We start from the raw sequence: 17,936 nt of genomic DNA on the forward strand, positions 1-17,936 counted from the left end.
CCCTACGGAGTCCACTGATCTGAAGCCACTGAATGTATACGAATTCACTACACCACAATGAGCAAACCTCTATCTTTGAATGAGTGGATATTAAGAAATAATAATAATAATAATAATACCCTTTTGACCATAAACTCATAGAAACGATATGTAGTGAATAATCAGGATAGTTGTTGAGTAGCATTTTGGAGAAGGGAAGCCTATGCGTTTAGTATCGTGGGCTGTTTATTCTCTTAACAGATGTAAATGAGTGTGTTTTCAATCTGTTCCATTACACTTATTACTCTTTAATGAATGCATGTAATGAATGTTTAAAAGTACTGATGTGTTGCTGTACTGTTCATGAATAAACCATGAACGCTTCATGTACATGCAGTCAATTATAAAGCATCATCAAGTATACTCAGGCTGCCGCCATCAATCTCGTCCCTGTCCAATGAGAACATGCATCTCCAAAACAGCAACTTTTTGCTTCGACTTGCATTGAAAGTCAAAGCAAAAAGATTTTAGAGCATTTCTATCAGTCCATTCACCCAGAGTTATTTACACAGTGTTCAGGGTAGCTACCAGGCTCAAAAAAGAGACAAAAATGATTAATTCTGCATAAATAATCAATAGATTAATCAATGGAAAAATAGTGATTAGTGTATTTGTACCAAATATAATATAGTGCAGTCTAATGTGCAGAAAATCAGCCTCTAGAGTAATATTGCAGCTGTATTCCCATCAAATACCATCAATCATCTGATCAAACAAACGAAGAGATCCTGCTTCTACTAACATCATATAGTAACCAATCACATGTCTGAAGTTTGGAAGAGACAGCATTTGTGATAAACCATCCAGTATGTATGAGTGTGTGTGTGTGTGTGTGTGTAAGTATGTGTGAGTGTGTGTGTGTTTGACCTGAGGATGTTGGGGTGGGAGAGTCTGTTCATGAGCTGTACTTCTCGCAGCATGTTGGCCCGGTTACTGCTCAGCTTGTTCATCTTCAGAGCCATCACCTGGTCGGAAGCTCTGTGACGCACCTGGAACAAACGAACAAGCAAATAGATGTATTGATCATTTATGTCCACAATTTTAAAAGTAACTATTGGGATTTTCAGCACCACAGTCTCTATTCAGTCACACTCTCTACTCAGAATGGTGTAATAAAGAAACACCCAGCCAGTGAGCAGCGATTCTGCAGACGGAAACACCCTGTTAGTGAGAGAGGTCAATAGAGAGTCCAGCTGAATTCAAGCTGACAGAAAGGCTACAGTAGCTCAGTCTAATGTAAGCACTCTGTACAACCGTGGTGAAAGGATCTCAGGTCAAATCCCACATAATACTCATTAATATTCATCAAAAAATAAATAAAATGGTAGAAGCTGCTTAAAGTAAATGCCAGCAACCAATTCACCCTCGTGGTTCTTCTACTTGTGGCTCAAAGGTATTTATTACCCTTTTGTCTGGCAGACACCTCTGCAAAAGGAAGGACAGCTAAACACCAATGATCCTTTCTGCAAACACAGTGGTGCCAACTTGTTTGACTAAGAAAATATCATCATAATATAGGTAAAGCAGCTGTGCCAAAGAACGCTAGGTGCCTTTTCTTTTCAACACATTTGGACCTGGGAATCTCACAGAACATCTGAAATGCAATTAGTATGATAACTGTCCACTAAGCACAATTGTCTTTTGTAATTTGCTGAACTATGTGACTGCTTGTGTAGTTTAGTACCTGTGCCATGTCTGATATTAAACAGAGGGTAAAATAAGGCAATAACCCATGTCTTATACAGCAAGTTTACTAGAGTTAAGTGGTGCAGTTCTCTTGTATCTTACAATGGCTTAGTGGTTTGGGCACTATCCACTTTTTTTATACTGTTTTATCATGCTGTTGATGTTAGCGTATCAAAATAATATTCTGACCATTGCACATGTTAAATTTAGCTTCGTTTGCAGCAGAACAGTCTTCTCACCACAGAACAAATTCAAGCCGGAGTGACCGAAGCCCACTTATAAACGCTTAGACTAGAACAACTCGAACCACTAGTGACTAATACTTGAGTGACTGTGGTTAAAAAGATGCGGTTTTGGGTCTGTAGCTCACTTGCTAAGCCACAAGCCCAAGCCTTTCCTTAACTAGCTCAGCTACAGCGCCACAGAGTATCAGACAGCCCAAAGCAGCTGCCCTGTTGACTAACCGCTGAACTACCGACCCAAGTGTAGACCATAAAAACATTTGACTTTGAGAGCGAAGTCGAGCTAATAGTGTTGGGAGTAACAGAATGAGGGGCCAGTTCTGCTGTGTTTGGACTGGTAGCCGGCTATCTAGGCTTAGATACGTTATCTAGCGGGCTAAACACCACAGCACAGGCCATGTTTCAGCTTACCGAGGCTCAAATCACAGGTTTAGAGAATGAACCCTCATATCTGAGAGCGTAGAGTCTAGTGAATGGTCTTAGGAGTGTTGGATGAACCTGGTTCATCCAGGTTTGCTTGCTCAGTCTTTCAGTCGAATTTGGACCAGCTAAACTTGAAACTACAGTCGGCTTGGTTTTTTTTTTGTCCCCCTCACCCACAGTTTAAATGCACATGGGGGAATGAGCTAGATGTGCTAGACACTAGACACAGGATAGATATTTGATACATCAGACAGGTCTTAATTTTGAAATACCTTCCTCATTTTGAGATAACGTGGTATACAGTATTACCATTACACCACCCAAGCTTACAGTGGCTTTGAATGTGGCTAAGTCAATCAGCTATCGGGTTTTATAAACAAAGCAGGAACTAAATGAGAGATAGGTGGCGTGATGGGTGCACACACTATTAATAACTTCTTGTTGTCTACAAGGAACAATTCCTGTTAACTGGGAACCGGACCCTACGACTGGATCTCTCTGGCCAGCAATTAGCAGCCTGTCAACTAGAGATGGCACTTCCCATTCCTCAGCTTAAATGTGAGCACCCATGTTGGGTTGTGAGCACTGGATTTCCAACAGGTTGTCCAATCAAGTTCCAAGTCATCACTCTTTGCACTAATCTCAGCGTCTAGGACTGAGATTATACAGCTACGTAATTACTGAAGCACAAATTTGGCTTTTCTGGGGTCGACCATGACCCTCGACTCCTGGACTCCAGAATGAAAGTAAGAGGTTAATGGGCTAATACACAATAATACCCAGAATTTAACTGGTTTGGGTGCCAAAAATGGCCATAAAAATCTCAAGGCAGTTTGGAGATAAAAAGGGAACAAACTGCAATTTATTAAAAGAAAGAAAACCCTGCCAACTGTGAAGCAGGCGAGTGGATCCACCATGCATTGGGGTTGTGTTGCTGCCAGTGCCACTGGCAGCTGTATGGGCAGAGGGAAGAATATTCCACTAAATACCAGCAAATTCTGGATGCAAATGTCAAACCATCATTCAAAGGGCCAAAGGGTAAAAATTAGAGGTCACCTTCTACAACAGGATAACGATCCAAAACGTACCTCAAATCCACCATGAACCACCTGAAGAGACACAAACTGAAGCTTTTGGTACCCCCCCCCCCTTTTTTTTCATACCTACATCATAGACAAATTGTGAATAGCTCTTCAACAAGCTGTTCAGCAAGACGACCCAAAAATACCTTAGAAAGTAAAGCCTTCTGCAAAGATTAAGGGAAGAAGCCAACTGCAATGCTCCTTTTCCCCCTGCTTAATTTAAATGATTTTTAACTTGTTTATTCTCACAAATGATTTGGACTTTTCACATTTGGCATACTTTAAAAAGTAATGCTCATTATTAGTGTAAATTCTGAAAAATATTAATTATATGTTTAAAAATATGCCTCAAATCTTAAGATTAGAAAATGTTTTTTGATTTTTGATTTATTAAATGTAATTTATGAACAGTTTTACTGTTGTTATACTGTACTATTCTATTTATCATACTTTAAGTTCTGGGGAAATTATGAAAGTAAAGTTTGTTAAACTGGGAAAGGAATGCTCTAATAAAGCTGTGATGCAAACTAATTATTACGTGACATCGTTCCTGTAACATGTAACAAAGTAACCTCACTGAAACCTTAAAAAAAAATATTACAGAATGTTTCTATAAAGTTCTCTGCTAGCTGAGTATGTTCTTCCAAAGTGGTTGTTACTAAGGATTGACTCGGTGAGATGCCCAAACTTTTGCACAGGCCACATTGATTATTTTTGATTTTTAGAATCATTAGAATGCGTCACATGGCCAAGAGTACCCAACTTTTTGCACACAGCTGTACTTTTAAAGTATTACATGTTTGCGGCACAACATTTTAACATCTTCAGGCATGAACTAGTAGCTAATTAGTGCAATTTCTTGGACCGTTTCTGGCGTCTCAGAATTTATATTAATAATAACCATAATTCAGAACAGTAATATTCAATATACTTAATACTAATTCTGACCTCTCCTGCAGTCGGTCACTCTGACTAATAAGAGCAAGTCATTGTGAAAGCAGGCCTCAGGCTTGACTCATTAAGTGAGGGATCATCACCGCCGCCATCATCACCGCCATCATCATCATCATCATAGCGGCAGAAATGACCAGGCCCACAGCCTTGGTTGAATTTCTTAAGACGAGAGCCTTGTTAACTAGTTCACAAGCTCCTCGCGCTAACGATCTGCAGCAGACCTAGTTCGGAGCTTCCTCTTCATCTGCTTTTCTCCGATGGACGAAAATACGTTCAGAACGCTAAACCACAGGAAGCCTCTGTGACAGAGTGAGAAAAAAAATAGATTTTCAATGCTGGCTGGGGCTAACTTCCTACAGCTGAAATACACAAGATACACCACGCAAACTACAGTCCTGGTATTAACTCACAACATGAAGTGCAGGGAACACACACACACACGTCAAATACAGTCTAGACAGTTTGACAGGAGGTTAGCAGCTAGCAGTAGCATTAGCATTAGGGTTGCAGATGGTCATTTAGGCTCATACAGTGTTTGCAAAAGGGTATTTCTGAAGGAATGAATTGTTGTTAACGAAAAAGCTGAGGTAAAGTTTCTTGCACTCAGTCAAAATATTAGCAAACATGCTAGTTAGTGTCATAACATGTGCATTTAACCAGAGAACAGGGCAAGCGTCACCTCAGACAGTGTGTTAACTGTGAGTAGGGGAGATATTAATAAAGGTCAGAAGAGGGGGAAATAAATGGACACTTGTTTTTGCTATATTATGTGCACAACATAGTCTGGCTAAGGAAATACAGCTTCTCTAATCAGATTTATTAGCCAGATTGTTAGCCACATCCACATTTACACAGATAGAGCTTTGTTGTCGTAGCCAAATTACGTTCCTAATGATGTCTGGACCCAGTTCATTTCGCTGTGTAATACGAATGGTCAAACTGTCAACTGATGGAAAACATGTGACCTACAGTGCTATATGTTAATGCTACTCATTCATTTTTTTTTTTCGTTTTGCTAGCATAGGTTTGCTAGCAACATGAGTTGTCCATTAGGAGCCTGATTTTTAGAGGTACGGTCGTTCCATATTTTATAGGATCTGAATACTTGCTGATGTTTCCATACCGGTCCCCAAATACTTCATCACAGAATCATCATTAAACCAGTAATATGTATGTTTCATGATTAAGCATCATTTAAGGTGTTTAAATATAACCTGTAGAATATATACAGCATAGGCGATGGCGCAAATGAACTGAAATCAGCCGTAAATACGTTAAACCCATGAGGTACTACACCTGCATGCATGAGTGCATGCTAGTTTGTCCTCGTCAGCTTGGTTTGTCTGGACCCCAGAAGGTTTTTCTGTCTGATGCTCGACGAACAGGTCGAGAATAACGTCTTAGGGATAAAGCCTGAGAACGGTTTGTACAGTGGATGTACATGGGGTCACATTACATTTGTGATAATGTGAATGCTGCTTAATTATTTAAATAAATAATTATCATAATAATAATAATACCTAATTCTAGGAATTGGTCAGTTGGTTTTCTATTTGATATGGACACAGTTTTAAGCAGGTGTGTTCTGATTTAGTCATGCTGAAGAGTATAAGCATCCTTTAAATGCTCACCGATGTCTTTGATGACTTAAGGGAAAGGAATTTTAGCCAATTGGTCACTTCGCCAGCGCACTTGATTGAGCTGATTTAGCAGTCACCTGGATACCACCAAAGCTTGCCCGTGAGGAGTCTAGCTGCAGATGGCCATCTGTAGCCCCCCGCACTGACTTTACGGCCCACCTAGAGTGCAAACAGCCTGTCCTGGCCAACACCCAGGCCAAGACACTCCCTCGATCACGCACACTTACATTGACAAGCTATTTTGAAATAAATGGATCACTGCTATCTGGTCAAATGGCAATACCAACAAATCGGATTGTATGATTGCTTTTGACTGAAGCCGAGTTGGTTCTTACCGGTTCGGGTTCAGATTGCTAGTTTTGGTTGTTTAGGTACTGGTTTCTAGTCTAGAACTCTCAAAACAATCAGTATACTGGAAATGTCCGTGTTTAATAATGGTGGGGTTTGCTATGGTCCATTGTTAGGGATACAGACAAGTGGAGGAGCTTGGGAAAACGCCACAGTTAGCTGTTGTGTGTTACTATAAACAAAAGATACCATACAGAAGCATGGGCTTCAGCCCTAAATGTGACACCGTTCAAACATGAAGCAAGTCAGGTCCCTTAAACAGAGGAATTAAAAGCGACAGTGAAAATTCATCAGTGTTTGAGGTGCGATGCCAGTCCAGACAGGCTGACAGCAGGCAGCCCATCCCCCCAACCACACGGGGCAGTTGGTTCAGCGAGTGAACCCTGTCTGTGCCACACATGCCCAAATGATCTTGAGCAATTGCTACACTGACAATCCCTGCAAGGTATCGTACTTTCATAAGCAGGCCTTTAAAAGTGTACTGTGGTTATTAGGGTCATTAGCAGCAGAGCCTTTAAGTCCTGCAAGTTGTGAGGTGAGGCCTCCATAGACATCAATTACCCTGCTGCCAGTTCACCAGCTGTCCTTCTTCTGAGCACTTTGGGTAAGTACTGACCACTGCATATTGGGGGCGGCCCAAAAGACCTGCCTGATGTTTTGGAGATGTTCTGACCCAGTCTGTCGTCTAGCTTTCACAATTTGGCTTGTCAAAGCGGAGCAGATTCTTATATTGGCGGTAAGGCGTTAAAAAAAAAACTGGAAAAATTAGCATGCATAAGAATCTGTTCCAAACTGTGATGCTAGATCTCCAAAACATCATGCAGGTGTTGCGGGCTGTTCCCAGTATACGGTGGTCAGGGTCTACCAAAAGAGCTCCAAGAAAGGGTCATGGACACCTAAGGCTCCCTGATGCGATCCAACTTGCAAGACCTAAATGATCTCCCGCTAGCGTCTTGGAGTCCATGCCTCGAACGATTCTCAGATCTGTTGTGGGGGCAAAAGGAGGACCTACTCAATATTAGGCAGGTGGTATTAAATGTTATGGCTAAACTGTGTAAATTGGCATCAATCCACATTTGTGAGCTGGCTAATGCAGAAGAAAGCCAGGTACACACTTAAAAATAAAGGTGCAACAAATGGTTCTTTAAGGGATGCTTTACTAGAACCCATTTTTGATTCCTTAGAGAGCAAATATGGAAAGTATACATGTGTCTAGAACCTTTAAATAGTTTAAAGAGGAGGGTGAAAAGGTTCTTTATCCATTTAAATGGAGATTTCAGTCACATTTTAGCTTTGCGAGTGCAGCTAACGTTGCTCTGTCAGTGGCTACACTAGCAGTCAGGACTTCTTTCCCACCATGGGGGATTTACAGTTTACAGTTGTATGGAGTGTCTGTGTAATGCATTCTGGGAAATGTACACACAGATGAAGAAACAAGAGTACCGTAGAATACCGTAGTTTCCCCACAGCTAGCTATAGTGTCTCCGGGACATTTTCTAGAACACCACTGAGATGCAAAGCAGGTCTTGGATCTGGCTCACATCATTAGCCTATATGAGTGTAATTAGCATTTTAATAATAAGACTATGATAATATTAATCATCATTATTTTAAGATTGTTCTTATTTTCCAGTCCTACCGATGGAGTTAGATCCGGCCAGGCGAGTAGCTCTGCTCCCAGGCCTCATCTGACCTCCAAACTCCACAGGACTCGTTCAGGGCATTGCATTAATACAGAGACAGTCACAGAAACTAGCACATCTAACAGCTTCCTACACCGGTGCCATTATTTAAGTCATAAGTCTGTGGTTCTACACGGTGTTCTCCATGAGCTTCCCACACTGGTTGTGAATCACATCTGAGCAGCGTTAAAAAAAGCTGTCCATCATCACACAGTTAGCCCAACATCACTGTCCAGTGCAATGTACTCCTGCCACTCGCTCTGCTTCGCTGGACCAGCGCTTATTTTATTCTCATGGAATGGCAACTATCTTGCACAGCAGTAGCCCAAAGCATGTCTCCTGGCAAAAAAACAACCACCACCACCATCTGTTCACAGCTTACATTGTTTCCAATTGTCATCTAACGTAGCAAGAGCAAGTGACCCTCTATTGCCATGGGGAGAGGGCGGCAACAACAATGAACCGGCAGGTCCTATGAGGTAGTTTAGCGAGCAGAGTTAAAAATACCAGTCTGAACTTTACCCTGAACTGACACGCTGACTCAACCTTAACCTCAACCAGAGAGGCAGCTAAGCAGCATCTGAGCCGGCACAGTGAACTGGCATGCTCTCAACTGAAGCTGAATCAATTCTGCTTATTTGATTCTTTGACCTCCCTACTTTTGTTGACAAAAAACAAATCGCCCAATCTCCCAAACAGAGTCGCTCGGCCAAGGCATGTCTGGCGTCTTTTTTTTTTTTTTTTACATTTCTGATGCTACAAGGAGATTATAAGGAATATATCCTTAAAAAGGGTTGGAATGTTCTATACAGAACCACGACAACTGAAACGGCAACAATCGTATAATTAGGAATGAGCGATATTCACTTTTCCCATCATCAAACCATCTCCAAATATATACTAGGTGCGTGGAGCGGCCCTATTTACATCACTTTTGTGCTTCCGGTTTGCTCACATTGTCACAAAGTGAGTTAACGCAATGCAACACTTTAAATACCTAATTTGATAAATGTTAAACCATCAACCTAACAACAACCGATAACTGTGCTGCGAATCAGGAGTGAAAGCTAGTTCGCATTAGCCTTTAGCTAACATGACAACATTCTCGTCACGCTTGATTCTGGTTGACTGAAACGCTCAAACACTCGATCAAATCTAAAGGATGAAGTTGAGCGACTGATGTTAGAAGGACAGGACGCTGAAATTTAGCCTTCTCCATGGTGTGGGTTCTGCAGCCCACTTGCTAAGCTGACCTTTGTTAAGGTAGCCCATCTAGAAATCCGATGAGTGCTGCGCCATCATCACCATATCGCAATACACCTTCCTAAATTTCCTCTGAGTCAGATAAACACCCACCTAACTCAACACAACTGCAGGTGAAGGATAACTGCCAACACTAACCCGCATTGGCTGGCATGACACCGAGTGATGGGAAGAGGGAGGGACATCTGACTCACCCAGAATCAAAAGCAAGGTAAACTTTGCTCTCTTGGATTCCAGGCGACTGCTTTTATTGCCTACGACAGTATACAATCTTTTTGCTGGCGTTCCTCAGGGTTCAGTTCCAGGCCCACTGTTGTTTTCAAAATTGGACCATTAAGAAAAGCTGTGTTCAGAACCAAATGGCTTCCCTTTCTAACGTCACCCAAAGCCTTTACAAAGTTGAGAACACAGTTGATTTACCTTGTAGACCTCGGAGAAGAAGCCTGAGCCAATCCGTTCGCATATGAAGTCATCAAGGCGCGTCAGGCAGGAGAAGGCACTGATGAGGGCACGGTAGGATGAGGGGCAAACCCGGTCCAACTGGGCAGGGCCCGTCTCACCTCCAACACCTCCACCGTCCAGGTCCTCCAGCCGGTCCGGCCGCATAGGGAAGCCAGCAATGGAGTTGCGCTTGCTCCTCTCCATTGCTATTGCTGCACGACTAATGTGGTGGAGGGCTTCTTAATGAGCCTTTCACATTTTCCGGGGTGTGACTGTCCTCAGCAGACCTTGGAAAACAAGACGAGAAACAAATAAAATCATTTTAATGATCTATAGTTGCTTTGAAAAGGCGGCTTTAAAATGGTGATTGCCCCCACCATCAAAGCCTGCTAAATTCATCACATAAAAGAAATGGGGAAATATAAAATATGCTCTGCAGATTCATACTTCTCCAAAAATACCATCCATTGTTTCTTTTTATTCTAGCAGAGGCACCAATTCTCCAATTACAGCACGAACGACCAAAGGTAAAGCATGGGGCCACGCTGGTCTTTAAAATGCCTAGTCTCAAAGACGATGTGAAAATGCCCAGTGTTTAGAAGCTAGTGACAGCTACGGGTGAGCAAAATGATAATCATCATCACCATCATTGTGATAAATTGCTTCACATTAGGTCATAATAATATCAATCATCATCATCCAATGGCCACAACTGTTTATTCCTTAAGCCTTTACACAGAGGCAAATTTTATCCCTTAAACATAAAATAGAAAGGTGCTATCAAGGGTTATTTGTGTGATGCCGTAAGTATGCTTCCATTAAAGAACCATGACTTTTGCCACGCTGGTGGTTCCCATCCCTCTGCTGTGACCCCTCATTGCTCGCTAGCAGCTCAACAAAGAGTCAACAGTTTACTCACAGAGAGCCAATTCACTTCGGCCTGTGGATGGGCCACCAGGCTGGGTTTACAGAAACGATGGCAAATGAGGTCAGCTGAGAATGCTACTTTAACCTCGAGAGACAAAAATGACATGCTGAACAACCATGCTGAAGGTGGATTTCTGCGTTTTCTTAAATTGTGGACGGTTTTAAAAAAGGAAGTTTACCTTGTTTACCTGCCACAAAGAACGCCGCTATGTTTCCCGTAGCGATTCTGTGAGGTATAGCTCATCTAGCTCATTGTGCAAGAAATTTACACCACTGCAGTAAATACAAACACACTCATGGGCCATGTACACATGCATTTATGGACAAGCTGAGATACAGAAGCATTGTGAGGTGGTAAAGCAATATTACAGAATTTTACACTGATATGTCTCGGGATATGCAGAGTTAGGCAGTTCTTTAGAGAGGTCTAATGCATCTCCACCAAAGTGCCACAGTGCAGTAGCAGCGTTCCAGCCTGTGGTGGGAATGCCAGAGACGCCGTTCTCCCCGTTACAGTCAGTGGAGCATCAACATGATCCTGAAGCCGAAATTAAACGGTAAAAATGCTTTTTTTTTTGTTTACGTGAATCTGACTTTACGAACCTGATTTTGAACAGTGTTGTGTTTTTGTTTGCTGCCAGGCCAGTGCTCTAATCTCTCTTTAGCCCTCCTAAACACAAAGTGTACCCACAGTAATGGGCATTTGGATGAGGTTGTTGACCCAAGTGGTCTTTTCCTGCCCATGTATGCAGTTCACTAGAAAAGATCACTGCATATCAGATTTCTTGCTGTCTAATATGAAGAAAAAAAATCTGATTTGGGCCTCCAGCCTGAACTGGGCCTTTGTATCTCTGGAAAATAGTCCTAAATGCACCATGGCATGCACTGTAAACTCTACAAAATGCCCTGACTAACAGCAACAGTTCCCACTCTGTCTCATTTTGTCACACTAAAAGAAACTGAAACCATCGGAAACCTTTATTTTCATCACAAACGACGACGACGACGACGAGGGGTTCCCCCCAACTGGTAGCATTCAAGCCTTTTCTCTGATGTATTTCTTTAAAGGGAATTAAAGAAAATTCAAGCCTTATTTAGAGCATCCAGAGCATCACTCCACTTCTTGTGACCACTACCTCCAAAGGCACGAGCAATAAAAAAATTCTGCTATGCTTCTCTGAATCACTTGCCTCGCTGTGAAAACATGCAGAATCGAGCTGCATTCTAAAAAACATTCCCATTTCCCCTTATTCATCTAGAAAACAACACAGCGGACGGATACGGGGTAAAATGCCACCCCTCGACATTCCAGTTCATTCCCTTGAAATTAAATAGAAGAAGAAAAAAAGCACATAGACATAATGTGTGGCTTTGCCAGCTTCTAAACACCGGCTTCCCTCTCGGGCAGTTGTGCGCCGCACCCCGGTTTAGAGTCACTTAAAAAAAGGCCACGCATTCATCCAGCCGTCAGCGTTCTCAGCGGCTGGCTCCTCTCACGACAACACGATAAATCACCCAATGCGTATCTCTGTGGAGTCCCATCACTCTGAGTAGCAGATCAACAGAGCCGCTGTGAGAAACCATCATCTAATCAACAATATTTAAATCAACAGCATTAAATCAGGCTTCTCAGTGATCCAAGAGCATCCTGTAAGACTGACGGTGCTGTGAGCGTCACGGCCAACTGCAGCTCCAGATGAGTTTCTGCGGGTGTTTTGCTGAACCCTGGTCATGTAATCCAACAACAGTCAATTATTTCGAACAAAATCCACCAATCAACCATAATATTAAAACCATGGACTTCACAAGACCTCAAAAGGTCTAGCATCTAGCACCACAGATCCTTTTAAGTACTGCAACTACTGCGAGGTAGACAGGGCCTCCATGAATGTCCACAATGAGCCTCGGGTGTTAATGACCCTGTTCTTGCCCTTCCTTGGACTCGGACTTCTGGTTGATAGGTACTGACCGCTGCATACAAAGAAACCTGCCTGATGTTTTGGAGATGTTCTGACCCAGTCTTCCAGCCATCACAATTTTGGTTCTTGTCAATGTGGTCCTGAATCTTACTGTTTGCCTATTTTTCTGCTTCGGAAAACATCAACTCCAACAACTGACTGTTTACGTACTGACTAATATGTAGATCCCATCCCTTGACAGATGCCATCGGGACCAGATCATCAATGTTGTTCACCTCATCGGTCAGTGGTTTTCATTTTCTGGCTGATCAGTGTCCTGCAGGCCCCTCTTGCTTTCCACTTTCTGTATTATTAAACATACTAGTCTAGAACATCAGCTCATCAGACTGGGGTGGGAGGGGAGGTATACTGATTTACATAGAATTCTGTACACAGACAAAACAGCCACAAACAACCTGACTCAGCTCTCTCTCTCGGCTGCTCGCCCTTTCACTGCCTTTAATTGTGTCGGCATGTGTATTCTGTCTGGGGTTGTTCACAACTGTACACCAAATACACCAAAAAAAACCTGTATGAGGCCATAATTATTATTATTGCAAATATTTTGGGATAAACACAATCAGAACATTTTTGGTTTATACAGGCTTTGGAGATTGTATCTTTTTCAGTTTATCAGACAGCAGAGGCTTTCTGGTCTAACAAAAAAGGGTCCAGCATTGCACCAAAGGAGGGGAGGGATACACTATATGTCCAAATACGTATGGACACGCCTTCTAATGAACGTATTCAGGTCACAGGACACGACTTTAGGTCACAGCTAGTCTAGTCCCTGTAGAGAAGTACTGACTCTCTGGAGCAGATACACATGAACCTCTTGGGACCATGGCTAATGCCAGGCGTGGGCTAGAGGGGTATAAAGCCCACCCCAGCGCTGAGCTGAGGAGCAGTGGAACTGGAATGATGGATGGTGCTCCATCGAATACTTTTTAGGATGAGTTGGGGATGAGGTGAATGAGATGAATGCAATCCAATCCTCACAGCAATGTCCCAAAATCTAGTAAAAAGCTCTCCCTGAACAGTAGAGACAGCTCATCCAACAAAAGCAGGGTTAGCTCTTAGCTCTCTGGCGTTTTTAATATCCTAGAATTTGGAAGAAACAATAAAAATGTACATGTCCCAATACTTTTGTCCACAGCATACATTAGGCCGCAAGGGAAAAGTCGGGTCTTGAGGGAGCAATAATGGGCAAGTGTAAAAATCTGAGCCACTCTGACTGTATTCAGTGAACCAAAGTCTCGGGATAGCTAGACGACTGGTGGTCTAGCTATCCCTGGTGGTCTAATGACTGTATTCAGTGGTCAGTACCTATTAAAAATTAAAACTGATCCAAAGAAAGACAACCGGTGAGCCGGAGACATGGTCATGGCACCCAAAGCTCACTGATGCTCACGGAGGCCTCACCTCACAACAGGACTCCAGGACTAAAACGTTGAGGGATCTGCTGCTAATTTCTAAAGGTGCACCTTCAGAGGTCTTGTGGAGTCCATGCTGTGACTGGTCTCAGCACAATAGGCACTTACATATCATAAGGCAGGTGATATGACCCCAACATGATTCCTAGAGTGTCCCAAACGATCAAATAAACCCAACTGCACAGGCCTTATCTTCTGGCTAGCCTTATAGTGTGAAGTTCAGTTCATTTACAGGCAGTGATTCAGCATTCTTCGTGCACTTTCCCCCAAACAATGATAACAATGACTGACACCTAGACTTGAAACGCTCAGCAAAGAGGACACGTCTAGCTTCCCCCCTGCCTCCATGCTTTTGCCTCAGCAACTGGCAGCAAATCAAACCACACAAGACCGCAAATAGTAGAAGGCCAAACAGAGAAAGGTCCTACTTTCGGAGCGCTTACGAAAGGCCACAGGTATTTTTCAGAGTGGCCTGATCGGGCTGTGCAATCTCGGCAACACACCGTGTACCTGAACCATGGCATGCCTGACATTCCTCAGGTTTGAAAAAAGGACCGGGGAGGACTTGGAAGAGGGAAGGCATTTTTGTAATTGTAGTAGGGATGCTTAGCTAGGGAGTGCTAACATTTTTGCACGAAGGTGAAAAACATCAGACGCTGGAATCACGGCTGCCTCAGCATGAAGAGCCAAAATGACAAACTGGCGTCGGTCGGTTGGACTGTATTCCTTATCACCGCCAAGAAGGTCACTCTGAGCGAATGACAATCACAACAAGTACCAGGGAGTTTCAGGGTGGCGAACTTCAGCGCATTAACGGACATGCTATTGCTATTATTAGCGCCACATTAGACCGGTTTGGTTCCCTGTTAAAAGTAGAGGTTCGACTTTTAGGGGTTTTAGAATTTGAAACCTCTTAAGGTGCTTAAGAGAAACTTTAAATGAACCTTTTTCTGTTTCTCATTTTCTTGAAAGCACCTCAAGAGGTTCCTCCAGTTTCAAATTAAAGAACCTCCAAAAGTTCCTCAAGGATCTTATACATTTAACAGTGTACACTGTAAAGGGGCGTCACTTAGCCAGGTTCCATTTAATAACATTGGGAATAAATATTAAAAAATAATGAAAACAATGGGAAGAACAACAGTTGCGAGATCTGTGTATTGTATTATATCATTATACTATGGTCAAAGCTAGTGCTGTAGGCCAGACGCTAGTTTTTTAGTGTGTAGGAATGTCCAGATTCAATCCAGTGGACCGTAATCGGGCGAGTCCAGGCATATTTTAATGGATCGGGTATTGGCTATTTTAATCCCAGTCCAGATTCTGAGTCTTTGCTTTATCCATGGTGTTCAGAGCATCATCTGGTGTCCTCAAGGCACCATTAACGGACATTATCCCCAGCTGGCTGCAGCGGTGCGGACCTTCTCAGAAGATAAATAAAGAAGTTGAGAGTCATTTTACAGTGGAACATGAAAACAGCCCATAATAATATCTGACCTTTTATAAAACTCTCACTGAAGGGCGTTTTTGTTGGTTCACATCCATGTACTTGATTGACTGGTATACACACAGCCATATTTACTTATTTATTTCACTAAAAACTTTAATTTTGTGCAATTTGGGCCCTTTAATGCAGGACTCCCCCGCTGTAACAGACCTAATTCAGCTCATCAGTACATTAATAAGCCAATCCTGCATTGATTCACGCATGTTAAAGCTGGGGAAACCCCAGATGTCATGCAGACGTCCAGGAGCAGGCCTAAGGAACCACTGTTTTAATGGATAATTGAATTGAAAGCGCTGAGGCAGACCCTAGCTCCTTGTGGTCTGATCAGCTGTCTGAAGCTACAGCGAGTGCAAATGTTGCCTCTGAACATGCAACAAGTGAAAGACGGTGTCATACGAAACTCATCAACACGGCCCTTTCACAGGGGTTGCTTAGCAGCCGTCGACTAGCCGTGGGTAGCAGCTGCAGTAAGTAGTGAGCTGCACTTGCTTACAGCTCCACTGACGTACCTGTGCATGTGCAGCGCTGCTGGATGTGCAGCGTTCATATGATAAACACTGATACACAGATGATTGTTTGTGTGTTATGGGGTAAATGGACTTCTGCCCCAAGTGCCGTCCGATTCCTTTACATTAGGATCCCAGATGGTTTAGCTTTAGCTTCTTATTTTACACCAAAAGACCCTAAGAACAGATTTCTGTCCCTGATAGAAGCTGGATGGACTAAGATGTTTTAACAGGGATATCAGTACTAAAGTTTCTGGATCTGCGAGTTTTATTTTTAATTCTGCCTTTAATTTCCTCTGATCTTAACCTGTAGTTAATTAAACAGTGTGAATTTACAACGTAACTGTATAAATCAACGAAGTAACAGTACGAATTAAAACAGTATTGAGTTCATTTTATGAAGAAACATGTAAATATTACAAGTAAATGTAAATATTTACATGTAAATATTATGAACATTGAGTTTAGAACAATCAGTATGTACATCAGAAGTAACAGTGTTTATGTGTAACAATTTTTACTTAGCAAAAATTCGTATTTATTTTAAAAAATCGGCTTTATGAAGTAACAGTATGTATTTACAAAACTTTTTATTAAAAGCAGCGTGTATTATGAAGTAACAATATTGCTTTATGAGGTAACAGGTACGGTTTAGTTAAGTAGCAGTATGTATTTCTGAAGTAACAGTAAGATTTTACAAAGTAACAGTATTTTATGATGCAACATGTAAATATGTATGTATTTATAAAGTTACATAATCTATTTAGTATCTAACATTGTATTTACAAAAAAATAATAATGTAGTCACAAAGTAACAGTATGAATTTAGAAAATAATAGTATTTTTACTAACCAAGAATCTGTATTTAATTAAAAAGCAAAGCGGTTTTATAAACTAACGGTATGCATGTGTATGTATTTACATAGTAACCGTGATTTTTATTTACATAAAAAATAAATATATATAATATATATAAATCTGTAATATAAGTATTATGAAGTAACAGATATGGTTTTATGAAGTACCAGTATGTATTGATTAGGTACCAGTATTTATTATGAAGAAGCAATATGGGTTTATGAAGTAAATGTTATGGTTTTAAGAAGTACCAGTATGTATTTAGGAGGTACCAGTATGTATTTATGAAGAAGCAATATAGGTTTATGAAGTAAATGTTACGGTTTTAAGAAGTACCAGTATGTATTTAAGTACCAGTGTGTATTTAAGAAGTACCAGTATGTATTATGAAACAGCAATATGGGTTTATAAAGTAAAAGTTATGGTTTTAAGAAGTACCAGTATGCATTTGAGGTACCAGTATGTATTTATGAGCTACCAGTATGTATTTATGAGCTACCAGTATGTATTATAAAGAAGCAATATGGGTTTATGAAGTAAAATTTATGTATTTAAGAAGTACCAGTACGTATTTATGAAGTACCAGTATGTATTCGGGAGGTACCAGTATGTATTCGGGAGGTACCAGTATGTATTTATGAGCTACCAGTATTTATTATAAAGAAGCAATATGGGTTTATGAAGTAAACTTTATGTATTTAAGAGGTACCAGTATGTATTTAGGAGGTACCAGTATGTATTCAGGAGGTACCAGTATGTATACAGGAGGTACCAGTATGTATTTAAGAAGTACCAGTATGTATTTAAGAAGAAGCAATATAGGTTTATGAAGTAAATGTTACGGTTTTAAGAAGTACCAGTGTGTATTTAAGTACCAGTATGTATTATGAAACAGCAATATGGGTTTATAAAGTAAAGGTTATGGTTTTAAGAAGTACCAGTACGCATTT

General features: G+C 41.4%; 1 protein-coding gene across 2 annotated transcripts in view; it reads right to left on the minus strand.

The window, feature by feature from the left end:
• tesk2 (testis associated actin remodelling kinase 2) overlaps window positions 1–17,936 on the minus strand; it is a 49,216-nt gene that overhangs the window by 29,780 nt on the left and 1,500 nt on the right. For both annotated transcript variants that reach the window (XM_072669023.1, XM_072669021.1), the window contains exons 2-3: window positions 9,780–10,087; window positions 907–1,028 (exon numbers count right to left, since the gene is read on the minus strand). In XM_072669023.1, coding sequence (XP_072525124.1) covers window positions 907–1,028; window positions 9,780–10,004 — 347 coding nt within the window. In that variant the 5' untranslated portion in view covers window positions 10,005–10,087. The remainder of the gene's footprint in view (window positions 1–906; window positions 1,029–9,779; window positions 10,088–17,936) is intronic.

The sequence above is a fragment of the Salminus brasiliensis genome, chromosome 23, assembly GCF_030463535.1.
Source record: "Salminus brasiliensis chromosome 23, fSalBra1.hap2, whole genome shotgun sequence".
Taxonomy (NCBI): domain Eukaryota; kingdom Metazoa; phylum Chordata; class Actinopteri; order Characiformes; family Bryconidae; genus Salminus; species Salminus brasiliensis.